Below are 13,950 nucleotides of genomic sequence, written 5' to 3' on the forward strand. Positions count from 1 at the left end.
TTTTTTTTTTTTTTTTTTTTTTTAGCCTTTGCTATTTCGCAAGTACAGTTACACGAGGTTTTAGAATCTAAAGAATTTGCAAAGGCATATCGGGAGTGAAAATAATCTTAAAGGGTGTGGCAGTTCTGATTGTTGCCAAGGGGCGTGTTAAAAGTGGGCTGACTTTGTTGCTTATCGGATAAAGTAATGCTACTTTTCTTATTTATTTATTTGTTTATGAGACACTCGCTTTGTCGCCCAGCCTGGAGTGCAGTGGCGAGATCTCTGCTTACTGCAACCACCGCCTCCCGGCTTCAAGCGATTCTCCTGCCTCAGCCTCCCGAGTAGCTGGGATTACAGGCGCCTGCCACCACGCCCGCCTAATTTTTTTTTTTTGTATTTTTACTAGAGACGGTGTTTCACCACGTTGGCCAGGGTGGTCTTGAACTCCTGACCTCAGGTGATCCGATCCGCCTGCCCCGGCCTCCCAAAGTGCTGGGATTATACGTGTGAGTCACTGCGCCCGACCTACTTTTCATTTATTAGGAAAATAATTTAGAACTCAAGAAAAACAAGGTGTAATCATTCCAAACTAACAAGTAAGTTTTCAGTTAACCGTATCACCTTCCAAGTTTATTTCTACATTTGTCCATAACTTTGAAGTGGTTGTGAGCTGTTCTTTTTTCATTCAATGTTAGTTACTATGTGAACTTCATATTTGTTATTTTTAGTAGTTGTGTTGTAGGACCTTGGCATATTACACTATAATTTATGAAGTCACTTTCCCATGATTGAAAATACAGGTTCTTTTCCATTTTTCCCCAATGCCGTACATTTATTTGCTAAAAACATCTGTGGAATATCTAGGAGTAACACTGTTTTTCTTTTTCAGAAAACTGATTGGGAGGTAGCTATTAAAAGTATTAATAAAAAGAACTTGTCAAAATCACAAATACTGCTTGGAAAGGAAATTAAAATCTTAAAGGTATGTTACTTTATATAGTAGTATTCATATAAGGTTAAAACTTAATTTAAATGAATGCATGCTGCCATCCTTTGCAGTTTGGTAGTTGTGTCCAAGTTTGAGAATTTTCAACTGTTGCTCTCCTTTTTGCTTGCTCACTTTTTTAAAACATTGAGTACTCAGAAGCTGTTTTTAAGAACCAAAGCTCAGAGGGATTCTGTGAAGACTGAGTTTAGCTTCTCATCATTTCTCCTTTTTCCTAGTGACTGTGTTGTTGTTTGAGAAGAGTGCCAGGCAGACCCATCTTGTACACTGTTTTTACTTCTCCGGTTGTCCCCTTTCATGTTACTACTAAGTTTTTTGGGGAGAGTAGGGGCACTGGGGGTCTTTAAATTGAAGACAGTTACATTCCTTGGAGGTGGCTTTTTTAGATCACTCACAACCAGTGTTATCTAAGTGAGATGGTTTGAGAAGATGGTTAAGTAAATTTGGAAAACCCCATTTGCTAAATACTTCTTGGAGAGTCACAAAGCCTATGGCTCATTAAAGAAAGTCTGAAAAATTCTACAATGAAGAAACTGGTTTCAAAGTACTTAATGTAGCGTTTTCCAAACTAACACAAGTGTGGAACCCTCATTTAACACCCGATTTCTTCAAAACTGCTTTCTGTCGAGAGCTCTTTGCTAAGAATTGTAGCACTTTGAGCTAAAAATCATATTTTCTTTTAGTGAGATAATGTGCTTTTTGTTTGATCAGGCACATTTCTTATTCTTGAATTTTTCTAGTCTATTAATAGAAGTGTAATACTAGAAGTAGTGTGTAAGTGTATACTTTAATTTTATTTACATATTAAAATATAGTAAAAGTATTAGAATACTTACATATTTTTCATTCTCAATTTTCTTAATAGGAACTTCAGCATGAAAATATTGTAGCACTCTATGATGTTCAGGTACCTTATTTTGAAATTTTTTAAAAATTAAAATTTTTTCTATTTCATACAGATTTAAGTGACTCTTAATAGAAATAAAAATGACTTTAATTCTTGTTGAAAAGATACATAGTTTGAGTTACATGTTTCTGAATTAAGAAATTATTTAAAACAGAACAGAGTAATAGGCTGAAAGAATATGCTGCATGAGTAAGTTTATTAACGATTGATAATATACTATAGAGGTAGCATTGTTTTAGGTGAGGTAGAGGAATATTGATACCAAATCTAGCATTCTTTGATGAATGTTGAAAGGACTATTAAAAATAGACCTTTTTTTTTTCTTTTTTTTTTTTTTACGGAGTCTCACTCTGTCTCTTGGGCTGGAGTGCAGTGGCTTGATCTCGGCTCACTGCAACCGCCACCTCCCGGGTTCAAGCAATTCTCCTGCCTCAGCCTCCTGAGTAGCTGGGACTACAGGTGCGCACCACCACGCCAGGCTAATTTTTTTTTTTTCTTTTTTGTATTTTTAGTAGAGATGGAGTTTCACCATGTTGGCCAGGCTTGTCTGGAACTCCTGACCTCAAGTCATCCTCCCATCTTGGTCTCCCAAAGTGCTGGGATTACAGGCATGAGCCACTGTGCCCCGCCTAAATAGAAATTTTTTTTTTTTAAAACATTTTTTTATTTTGTGGAGATAGGGTCTCTCTATGTTGTTCGGGTTGGTGTTGAACTCCTGGGCTCAAGGGATCCTTCTGCCTCAGCCTCTCAAAGTGCTGGGATTACAGATGTGAGCCACCACACATGGCCTAAATAGAGCTTTTTCTTATTATGAAAGCACTATTTGTAAATTGAAGAAATGTTAGAAAATAAAAACAAAGACACTATGCATATTCATCACCCAGTTATATCTATGATTATAGGTTATAGATATATTTGTGTATGCTATGGCATGAAGTAGAGTTGCATTTTATTTGGAATGGGAAGTAGGTTCTAAAGTCATCCTCTAAGGCAAAATTTCCGTATAGTCAAAATTACTCTTGGAAATCCTTTTCAGATCTCAGCATTGTAGAAAATTGCTGTTTTCTGGGTGTAGCACCAGATGAAGCAGCTGGCTTATATTTAGGGCCATCTTACGTTAAAAAATCTTTTAAATGCTAGAATCAGGCTGGGTGTGGTGGCTTGAGCCTGTAATTCTTGCTACTCAGGAGGCTGAGGCAGGAAGATCACTTGAGCACAGGAGTTCAGGGCTGCAGTGAGCTGTGATCATGCCACTGCAGTCCCGCCTGGACAACAGAGCAAGATCGTCCCTTAAAAAAAAAAAAAAAAACCCAAAAAACTAGAATCACGTGTAGCTACTGCAATACCATGTGAGAGCTTTAGGGACCAGAGACTCTCAGAGGGAACAGCAGATTCTGGTTTTCTCTCCACTGTCACTCCAGGGCAAGTCAGCATGCATGATTTACATAAGTTCTTTCTTTTGCTTAGTCTGGACAGTTGAATTCGGTTAAGGTAAATGTATATGTTATGTGATCCTATTACATATATATTTCTAGCTAAAACCTCTTCTGTATTCACTTGCATTACTGCATTCATTTGACAATTTTTTTTTTTTTTTGAGACAGTCTCACTCTGTCGCCCAGGCTGGAGTGCAGTGGTGTGAGCTTGGCTCACTGCAACCTCTGCCTGCCGGGTTCAAGCAATTCTTGTGCCTCAGTCTCCCAAGTAGCTGGGAGTATAGGTGCCTGCCACCATGTCCAGCTAATTTTTGTATTTTTGGTAGAAACAAGATTTCACCATGTTGGCCATGCTAGTCTGGAACTCCTGACCTCAGGTGATCCGCCCACCTCTGCCTCCCAAAGTGCTGGGATTACAGATGTGAGCCACCACTCCTGGCCTATTTTGTAAGTTTTTGAGTGACTGTTATGTGCCAGGCATTGTTCTAAGTGCTAGGAATCAAGCAGTGAATAAAACAAAGTCTTTGCTTTCAATATGTTTAGTTTTAGGCGGGTGAGACAAATGGACTGTTGTATATTTACTTTTTAAAAAATATTGTCATTTTTCTGCTGGGCACTGTGGGTCATACCTGTAATTCCAGGACTTTGGAAAGCCGAGGCAGGCGGGTCACCTGAGGTTGGGAATTCAAGACCAGCCTGACCAACATGGAGAAACCCCATTTCTACTAAAAATACAAAAATTAGCCAGGTGTGGTGGTAGGTGCCTGTAAAGCCAGCTACTCAGGAGCCTGAGGCAGGAGAATTACTTGAGCCCAGGAGGCAGAGGTTGCAGTGAGCTGAGATTGCGCCATTGCACTCCTGCCTGGGTAACAAGCGAAACTTCGTCTAAAAAAAAAAAAAATTTTTTTTTCATGTGGTCATATCATAACACAAAGTAACTAAACTCATGTTATAAGATGTTTAAATTTTTTTGGCCAAGTGCGATGGCTCACGCCTGTAATCCGCACTTTGGGAGGCTGAGGCAAGCGGATCACCAGAGGTCAGGAGTTCAAGACCAGTCTGGCCAACATGGCGAAACTCTGTCTCTGCTAAAAATACAAAAATTAGCTGGGCGTGGTGGCGGGCACCTGTAATCCCGGTTACTCAGGAGGCTGAGGCGGGAGAATTGCTTGAACCAGGGAGGCGGAGGTTGCAGTGAGCTAAGATCGTGCCACTGCACTCCAGCCTGGGTGACAGAGCCAGACTCCATCTCGGGGAAAAAGAAAAAGAAAAAGGATGTTTAAGTTTTTCCTAAAAAGAAAAATGCTGTAAGAATTATGTATACCTTTGGAACATATTTTTGATTATTTAACTTCAATTTCTAGAATTGGAAAGACCAAGTCAAATAGCATGCACAGTGTTAAAGTTTTTGATTGTAGAGTATGATTGCTTTACAAAAACTTTACAATTTAAACTTCCATTCATGGAATATGTGAATGCAGTGGGTATATTTTATTACCTGTTCAGATAGCTGTAATTCGTTTCTTCATTTGAGAAGTTCAAAGCAGCATAAAAAGGGGAGAAACCTTTCAAGTCAAAACTAAACTCATCTCTTCTCTCAGTCCCTAGTTGAAATGTTGGTTCTCCTCACTGCTGTTTGTATAGTTTGTCTTAGTCTCTGTAGACAGAGGGCACCAAGTGGTACAACTCAGTGCCTAGTACAAAAACTGTTAAATAATGTTAACTCTTTAGTTTCCCAATCTTGGAGATATACAGAAAACCCTGGCAATTGCAGAGTAGGTTTCGTTTTGAAAGTATACTTAATTATTTTCTATCAGAATGAAAAGTATTTTTTAGTACCAGCTTTGATTATAGAATGAGGTATCATTAGGGAGAACATACTAAAAAATGTGAATTGTTAAACAATCAGGAATTTCACAGTGACTGCATTAAAATGTTGTTTGATTTTGTACATGGTATACTATTAGAACTAATATATATTTTTTTTTTTGAGAAGTCGTCTCACTTTTGTTGCCGAGGGTAGAGTGCAATGGCATGATCTCAGCTCATTGCACCTCTGCCTCCTGGGTTCAAGGGATTCTCCTGCCTCAGTCTCCTGAGTAGCTGGGATTAAGGTGGGAGCTGCATTGGCCAGGAATCGAACCTGGGTCTCCTGCATGGGAGGCGAGAATTCTACCACTGAACCACCAGTGCTTTGAAACTTCTACCACTGCACCACCAGTGCTTTGAAACTAATTTATAAAAACAAACTTAAGAAGTATCAGGCTGAGCGTGGTGGCTCATGCCTGTAATCCCAGCACTTTGGGAGGCCAAGGCAGGCAGATCACCTGAGGTCAGGAGTTTGAGACCAGCCTGACCAACATGGAGAAACCCTGTCTCCACTAAAAATACAAAATTAGTCGGGCATGGTGGCACATACCTCTAATCCCAGCTACTCGGGAGGCTGAAGTAGGAGAATCTCTTGAACCCAAGAGGCGGAGGTTGCGATGAGCCGAGATCGCACCATTGCACACCAGCCTGGGTAACAAGAGGGAAACTCTACCTCAAAAACAAAACAAACAAACAAGAAGTATTAATCAGATGTCTTAAACGTTTGGCTGTTAAACAGAGTTTTGACCTAATACTTTATATTTGTTTTCTTGATTCAAATTGTTCATCAATGGGTATAGTATGTTTAGGAACTAATATAGTAACTGTCAACTCGGAGTGAATGTCATTTTTACTGACCATTAGTTTTGGTTATCTGTCTGAAGTTTATAAATTGAGAACTTTTGACATTGTAAAAATCAGCTTTCAGTTTAGATGAGACTTAAAAAGAAATGCATTTTCCCTCTGATTCCAAAAGTAATATATGCCCACAGTTAAAATAATCAAATACTGTGCAAATGGTAAATTAGAAAAGAGATGGCAGTTCCCAGAGATAACCACTGTTTGGTATATTTTAGAATTTTCTAAATATGTATATCAGTCTATAACCATTTATACTTGGTTTTTAAAGCTTTTCATTTTGAGAGAAATGGTAGTGTTTGTACAGAAATGCAACTTGTTTTATTAAGCTTGATGTGTCTTAGATACTTTGTCATAATCAGTATAGGTATTGTAGGGCTAAATGATAATTTACTTAAAACCCAATTATAAGCCAGGCATGGTGGCTCACACCATAATCTCAGTGCTTTGGGAAGCTGAAGCAGGAGGATTGCTTGAGGCCAGAAGTTCAAGACCAGCCTGTGCAACATAGTGAGACCCTGTTTCTACAAAAAATAAAGTTAGCCAGATGTGCTGGCACATACCTGTAATCCCAGCTACTTGGGAGGCTAAAATGGAAGGAAGGCTTGAGCCCAGGAACTTGAAGTTACAGTGAGCTGTGATTGCACCACTGGCCACTGTACTCCGGCTTAGGGGACAGAGTGAGTCCTGTCGCCTAAAAAACCACCGAATTATGGCTATTTGGAGTGTTTCCTATTTTTTCTCTGTTGGAAACAGTACTGCAGAGAAAACTGTGTACATATATCTGTGTGTGTTTTTGTAGTGTTCCTATAGAATAAATTCCTTGAAGTGGAATTGCTTGGTCAAAGATATTAGCTATCTTTTAAAAGATTATACCAATTCTTTCTGTCACCCAGGCTGGAGTGCAGTGACACAATCTCGGCTCACTGCAATCTCTGCCTCCTGGCTTCAAGCGATTCTCTTGCCTCAGCTCTGGAGTAGCTAGGATTACAGGTGCCCGCCACCACGCCTGGCTAATTTTTTTTTTTTTTGGACAGTCTTGCTCTATCACCCAGGCCGGAGTGCAGTTACTCTATCTTGGCTCACTGCAAGCTCTGCCTCCTGGGTTCATGCCATCCTCCTGCCTCAGCCTCCCGAGTAGCTGGGACTACAGGCACCTGCCACCACACCTGGCTACTTTTTTGTATTTTTAGTAGACATGGGATTTCACCATGTTAGCCAGGATGGTCTCGATCTCCAGACCTTGTGATCTGCCCACTTCATCCTCCTGAAATGCTGGGATTACAGGCATGAGCTACCACGCCCAGCCTATACCAGTTCTTTTTGTTTTTTATTTTTTTATTTTTTTTTGAGACAGAGTCTCACTCTGTCGCCCAGGCTGGAGTGCAGTGGCGGGATCTCGACTCACTGCAAGCTCCGCCTCCAGGGTCCATGCCATTCTCCTGCCTCAGCCTGCCTAGTAACTGGGACTACAGGCGTCCGCCACCATGCCCGGCTAATTTTTTGTATTTCTAGTAGAGATGGGGTTTCACTGTGTTAGCCAGGATGGTCTCAATTTCCTGACCTTGTGATCCGCCCGCCTTGGCCTCCCAAAGTGCTGGGATTACAGGTGTGAGCCATCACACCCAGCCACCAGTTCTTTTTAACCAGTAGTGACCTTTTTTAAAAAAATATCTTTACAATCTCACACTAGGAAAATATATTTTTAAAAAATTTTAAATTATATTTATTTAATGAATAGAGACGAGGTCAGTATGTTGCCTAGGCTGGTCTCAAACTCCTAGACTAAAGTTATCCTCCTGCCTCGGCTTCCTAAAGTGCTGGGATTACAGGTGTGAGCCACCGTGCCCAGCCTAATTTTTTTATTTCTTTGTTTCTTTTCTTTTCTTTCTTTTTTTTTTTTTGTGACGGAGTTTCACTCTGTTGCCCAGGCTAGAGTGCAGTGGCATGATCTCAGCTTGCTGCAACCTCTGCCTCCTGGGCTCAAGCAATTCTCCTGCCTCAGCCTCCCAAGTAGCTAGGATTACAGGCACCCACCACCACGCCTGGCTAATTTTTGTATTTTTAGTAGAAATGGGCCAGGCTGGCCTCGAACTCCTGACCTCAAGTGATCCACCTCCTTCAGCTTCCCAAAGTTCTGGAATTACAGATGTGAGCCACTGTGCCCAGCTGATATATATATTTTTTCTTAAATCATTAGGGTATCAGTCATCTTTTTGCTGCATTTATCTTTTTACATTTCTTCTGTGACGTTCCCATTGCTGTTCCGTGATACATCGGTTGTGTTCATTTTTCTTACTGATTTATTTGTGACTCGAATTTCTTGAGCTAGTTAATGAGAGGTACAGGAGTATAGTCGTGAACAAAGTAGAAATGGTCCTTGTCATTGTGGAACTCTTACAGTATATTAGGAAAGATGACATTAAGCAAATAGTTGCTATTTCTTTTTTTTTTTTTTTTTTCTTTTTTGAGACAGGGTCTGGCTCTCTTACCCAGGCTGGAGTACAGTGGCATGGTCATGCCTCACTGCAACCTCCACCTTCCGGGCTTAAGCCATCCTCCCAGCTCAGCCTTCAAAGTATCTGGGACTACAGGCAGGCACCACCATGCGTGGCTAATTTTTCTATTTTTTGTAGAGATACGGTTTTACTATGTTGCTCAGGCTGTTCTCAAGCTTCTGAGCTTAAGCCACCTGCCCACCTTGGCTTCCCAAAGTGCTGGGATTACAGGCGTGAGCCACCACACCCGGGCCAATAGTTACTGTTTCCAAGTTTGCCAAGTGCTGTAAGGGAGAACTGTTGGTGAGGTTTGAACAATATGGGGACTAGGGAAGTGGGACAAGGGAAGGCTTCCTGGGGAAATGATGTCTATAGAGATTGAGGGATGGGTTGGAGAAGGCTAGGTGGGGGTTAATGGGAGAAAAAAGTAAGCTTCCCAAGGAGATGAAGCCTTCTGTAAAGACCACTGACAGGAGAGATCACTGAGTTTGAGGAACTGGAAGGAGGTTAGTGTGTCTGGAGTACAGTAATGAGAGCGAGAGTGTAGTGTTAGGTGATACTGGAGAGGTTAGCAGGAGCCAGATCTGATGTTTATCTTAAGGACAGTGCAAAGCCACTGAAGAGTTTTAAAGCAGGAGAGTGATACCATTTTTGTTTTTCAAAAGATAAATCTTCTAGAGCACTCCGAGCATGAGATAAATACTTTCACTTAGGAATATATAACTGTGTGATTGTCAGTGGTCTGGTTAAATATCTACCTCTTGGTAATTCTTAGTATCTCAAGAAAAAGATGATTCATTTAATAGGTGGTGTTCATAAAACTGAGACATCTGACAAAAAATAGAATTGGAACACCATTCTCATCATTTTCCAAAATAATTTCCAAATGAATTAAAGGCTTAAATATATAAAGTAAACAATAATAGTCTCAGAATAATATTTAGATGACTATATAATCCAAGGGATGGAAAGACATTTTAAATCAAGATAAGAAACTCAGAAGATGTTGTATCAGAAGCTGTAGTAGGAACATATAAAAAAAGTTGTTTTTTTTTTTTTTGAGACAGAGTCTCGCTCTGTTGCCCAGGCTAGAGTGCAATGCCATGATCTTGGCGCAGTGCAACCTCTGCCTCCCAGGTTCAAGCGATTCTCCTGCCTCAGCCTCCTGAGTAGCTGGGATTATAGGTGCCCTGCTACCACGCCTGGCTAATTTCTATATTTTTAGTAAAGAAGAGGTTTCACCATATTTGGCCTGCCTGGTCTTGAACTCCTGACCTCAGGTGATCTGCCCGTCTTGGCCTCCCAAAGTGAGCCACTGTGCCTGACCATAAAAAATTTTAAAATTTGTTTTTGTTTTTTTTTTTTTGAGACAGAGTCTCACTTTGTCACCCAGGCTGGAGTGCAGTGGTGCGATCTCGGCTCACTGCAAGCTCCACCTCCCAGGTTCACGCCATTCTCCCGCCTCAGCCTCCTAAGTAGCTGGGACTACAGGCGCCCGCCCCCATGCCTGGCTAATTTTGTTTTTGTATTTTTAGTAGAGACAGAGTTTCACCGTGTTAGCCAGGATGGTCTCGATCTCCTGACCATGTGATCCGCCCGCCTCGGCCACCCAAAGTGCTGAGATTACAGGCGTGAGCCACCGCACCTGGCCTCAAACGTTATTTTGAGAAAAGGAAGCGTGCCATATACTGCTACAGTATAATTCTGTTTTTGTGAATTTTGGGAAGAGTCAGAAGTAAGCTAGGGTGATAGAAATCAGAACAGAGGTTGCCTCTTGGTCCCAGGGACTGATGGGAAAGGGGCACGAGAGAACTTTTTGGGATGATGGAATTGTTATGTAGTTTGATTGGCAGGGTAGATACATAGGTGTAAACATTTGTCACAACACATTGAACTGTACATTTATTTTTATTTTTAAATACTTATTTAGAAATGGGGTCTTACTCTGTTACTCAGGCTGGAGTGCATTTCTTCTGTGGCGCCGTCGTATCTCCTTGCAGCCTCTAACTCCTGGGCTCAAATGATCTTCCTGCCTTTGCCTCCTGAGTAGCTGGGATTACAGGCCTGAGCCACCATGCTCAGTGTATACCGTTATTAAAAAGAAAGAGTTATTTATATCTGGGTAAGAAAGAATGGTGGTATCAATGGAGACAGAGGCCTGGATAGATTGGTGAGATGTTTAGGAGATAGAATTGATAGGACTTGGGCACTTGGACTGTAGGAGGTAAACAAGAGGGAATCAGAGTTGATAGCTCTTTGTCATGTTTTGAGATATTTTTCCCATTTTGTCTGGTATTTTGGGGGAGTCTTATTTTAGCCTTTTTTTTTTTTTTTTGAGATGGAGTCTTACTGTGTTGCCCAGGCTGGAATGCAATGGCGCAATCTCAGCTCACTTCAGCCTCTGCCTCTCGGGTTCAAGTGATTCTGCCTCAGCTTCCCCAGTAGTTGGGATTATAGGCGACTACCACCACACCTGGCTAATTTTTGTATTTTTAGTAGGGATAGGGTTTCACCATGCTGGCCAGGCTGCTCTCGAACTGCTGACCTCAAGTGATCCACCTGCCTCAGCCTCCCAAAGTGGTGGGATTACAGGCGTGAGCCACCACACCTGGCCTAGCCTCTTTTTCTTTTTTTTTTTTTTTTGAGATACAGTCTTGTTCTGTTGCCCAGTCTGGAGTACAGTGGCGCGATATCAGCTCACTGCAACCTCCACTTCCTGGGTTCAAGCAATTCTCCTGCCTCAGCCTCTTGAGTAGCTGGGATTACAGGCACCCGCCCCCAAGCCCAGCTAATTTTTTGTGTTTTTAGTAGAGACAGGGTTTCACCATCTTGGCCAGGCTGGTCTTGAACTCCTGACCTCGTGATCCACTTGCCTCGGCCTCCCAAAGTGCTGGGATTACAGGCGTAAGCCACAGTGCCCCACCTGCCTCTTTTTAATATAGAGAAGTTCCTACATGGTAGAATTTATCCAACCTGTTCTTTAATGACCCCTAGGTTTCATATTATAGATTTCTTTACCCTGAGCTTATGAAAATGATTCTCTGTGTTTTCATCTAGTACTTAGGGTTTCATTTTTTCATATTTATATTTTTGATCTCTGGAACTTAGTTATGTACAAAGGGATAATGTAGGGATTCAACTTATTATCCAGAAAGCCCAACCAGCTATCCCAGACTCTTAACCTGTTTTTGAGGATATCTACAGAAGAAGTCTTCTGTAAGACTGTTAAAAAGAGTTAGGACTTAGGGAATTTGAAGAATTGTAGCAAATCAGGGTCAGAGTAGGTGAGTATCAATCAATTTATAAATTTATTTATAAATCAGTATTATATATTCTGAATATTTTTGCAGCCTTTGGTGTAATTGGTATTACTGAGATACACATTGAGGGAGAGTTTTTCCACAAACCTATGTTGGGTTTGTGTTAGATCAGGAAGCTAGAACTGGCCTTCTTTTTGTGTGCTGTTTTTTTTTTTTGAGATGGAGTCTCACTCTGTTGCCCAGGCTGGAGTGCAGTGGCACAATCTCGGCTCACTGCAACCTTCATCTCCTGGGTTCAAGCAAGCAATTCTCCTCCGTCAGCCTTCTGAGGATTACAGGCATGCACCACCACACCCGGCTAATTTTTGTATTTTTAGTAGAGACGGGTTTCACCGTGTTGGCCAGGCTGGTCTCAAACTCCTGACCTCAGGCGATTCGCCCGCCTTGGCCTCCCAAAGTGCCGGGATTACAGGCGTGAGCCACCATGCCCGGCCAGAATTGGCTTTCATGTATTGTATTTTGCATCTCTAAGTTTTGTAGAACTTGATTTGCTGTGGTGTCAATGTTCATGTCCCTCCAAAATTCATGTGTTGAAATCCTATCCCTCAAGGTGATGGTATTAGGAGGTGGGGCCTCATTAGATCGTGAGGGTGGAGGTGTCATGAATGAGATATTAGTGCCTTTATAAGAGACCACAGAGGGAGCTCCCTTGTTCCTTCAACTATGTGAGCTTATTGTGAGAAGATGGCTGTCTGAACCAGAAGTGGGCCTTCACCAGACGCCAGATTTGCCTGTGCCTTGATGGACTTCCCAGCCTCCAGAATTGTGAGAAGTACATTTCTATTTTCAACCCCCCAGTGTATGGTAGTTTGTTATGAAAATTTAGCAGCCTAAATGGACTAAGAAATGACATAAGAGGAAGAGCCATAGATGTGAATAAGGAAACGTGGGCTTAGAGTACTGTTATTAGCAAACTCAACTTAGGATCTTGAGCAAACCACTTTTTCCATGTTAACACCACCCTCTCACCAAAGTATGGATGATAATTCCAACCCTACTTAGTCATGCTGTGAGACAGTCTAGTACCAGGTAACCCCAAGGGAAATAAGCCCAAAGATTGTAGGAATGTTTCTTTCCTCTTTTCCTGTGAGATAAACCACAGAAGTTGCCTGAGGAATGGAGAATGAATTAAGAATATAGCAGAGAGGTGTGAGGATTTGGGTTTTAGTAACCAGGAATTAGGCCAGGTGCAGTGGCTCATGCTTGTAATCCCAGCACTTTGGGAGGGCAAAGTGGGCAGATCGCTCGAGTCCAGGAGTTTGGGACCAGCCTGGACAACGTGGCAAAACCCCATCTCTAGAAAAACTACATAAAAATTAGCTGGGCGTGGTGGTACGCACCTGTTTCAAGCAGGAGACTTGCTTGAAACCTGGAGGCGGAGGTTGCAGTGAGCCATCACACCACTGAATTGCAGCCTGGGTAATAGAGTAGGACCTTGTCTTAAAAAAAAAAAAAAAAAAAAAGGAAAAGAAAAAAAATATCACTTTAAAATAAAAAAGAAACCAGGAATTTTTCTTTGAATTGTCTGGCTTGTCATTTACTTCTTTTCTGTTGCTTTGTATCATGCTGCCATTTTCTTTACTTCTACTTCTAGGCATCTGAGTTTACTTGAGAGAACCACCTACTCATGTTATTTTGACTTTTAAAAAGAATTTATTGTTTTTTTTAAATTACAAAAGTAAATGAGCTTCAGTATAAAAACACTTAAAATAGTCTAGCAATATATGAAGTAAAAAAGAGATGCCCTCTTCTTTTTTTTTTTTTTTGAGACAGTCTCGCTCTGTCATGTTCTGTTGCCCAGGCTGGAGTGCAGTGGTGATCTCAGCTCACTGTAAGCTCTGTCTCCCGGGTTCACGCCATTCTCCTGCCTCAGCCTCCTGAGTAGCTGGGACTACAGGCGCCCGGCACCATACCTGGCTGATTTTTTGTATTTTTCGTAGAGACGGGGTTTCACTGTGTTAGCCAGGATGGTCTCGATCTCCTGACTTTGTGGTTCGCTTGCCTCAGCCTCCCAAAGTGCTGGGATTACAGGCGTGAGCCACCGCCTATGCTTTTTTTTTTTTTTTTTTTTTTG

At 41.5% G+C, this 13,950-nt stretch overlaps 1 protein-coding gene and 1 non-coding gene across 3 annotated transcripts in view; one reads left to right on the forward strand and one right to left on the reverse strand.

Moving 5' to 3' along the window:
* The window catches only part of ULK2 (unc-51 like autophagy activating kinase 2), a 102,777-nt gene that overhangs the window by 1,222 nt on the left and 87,605 nt on the right, over window positions 1-13,950 (forward strand). For both annotated transcript variants that reach the window (XM_025362878.1, XM_025362877.1), the window contains exons 2-3: window positions 872-964; window positions 1,854-1,895. In XM_025362878.1, the coding sequence (XP_025218663.1) occupies window positions 872-964; window positions 1,854-1,895 (135 nt within the window). The remainder of the gene's footprint in view (window positions 1-871; window positions 965-1,853; window positions 1,896-13,950) is intronic.
* TRNAG-CCC lies at window positions 5,454-5,524 on the reverse strand. The gene has a single exon. It is a non-coding gene; the product is annotated as a tRNA-Gly (tRNA).

This window comes from Theropithecus gelada, chromosome 16, assembly GCF_003255815.1.
Source record: "Theropithecus gelada isolate Dixy chromosome 16, Tgel_1.0, whole genome shotgun sequence".
Classification (NCBI taxonomy): domain Eukaryota; kingdom Metazoa; phylum Chordata; class Mammalia; order Primates; family Cercopithecidae; genus Theropithecus; species Theropithecus gelada.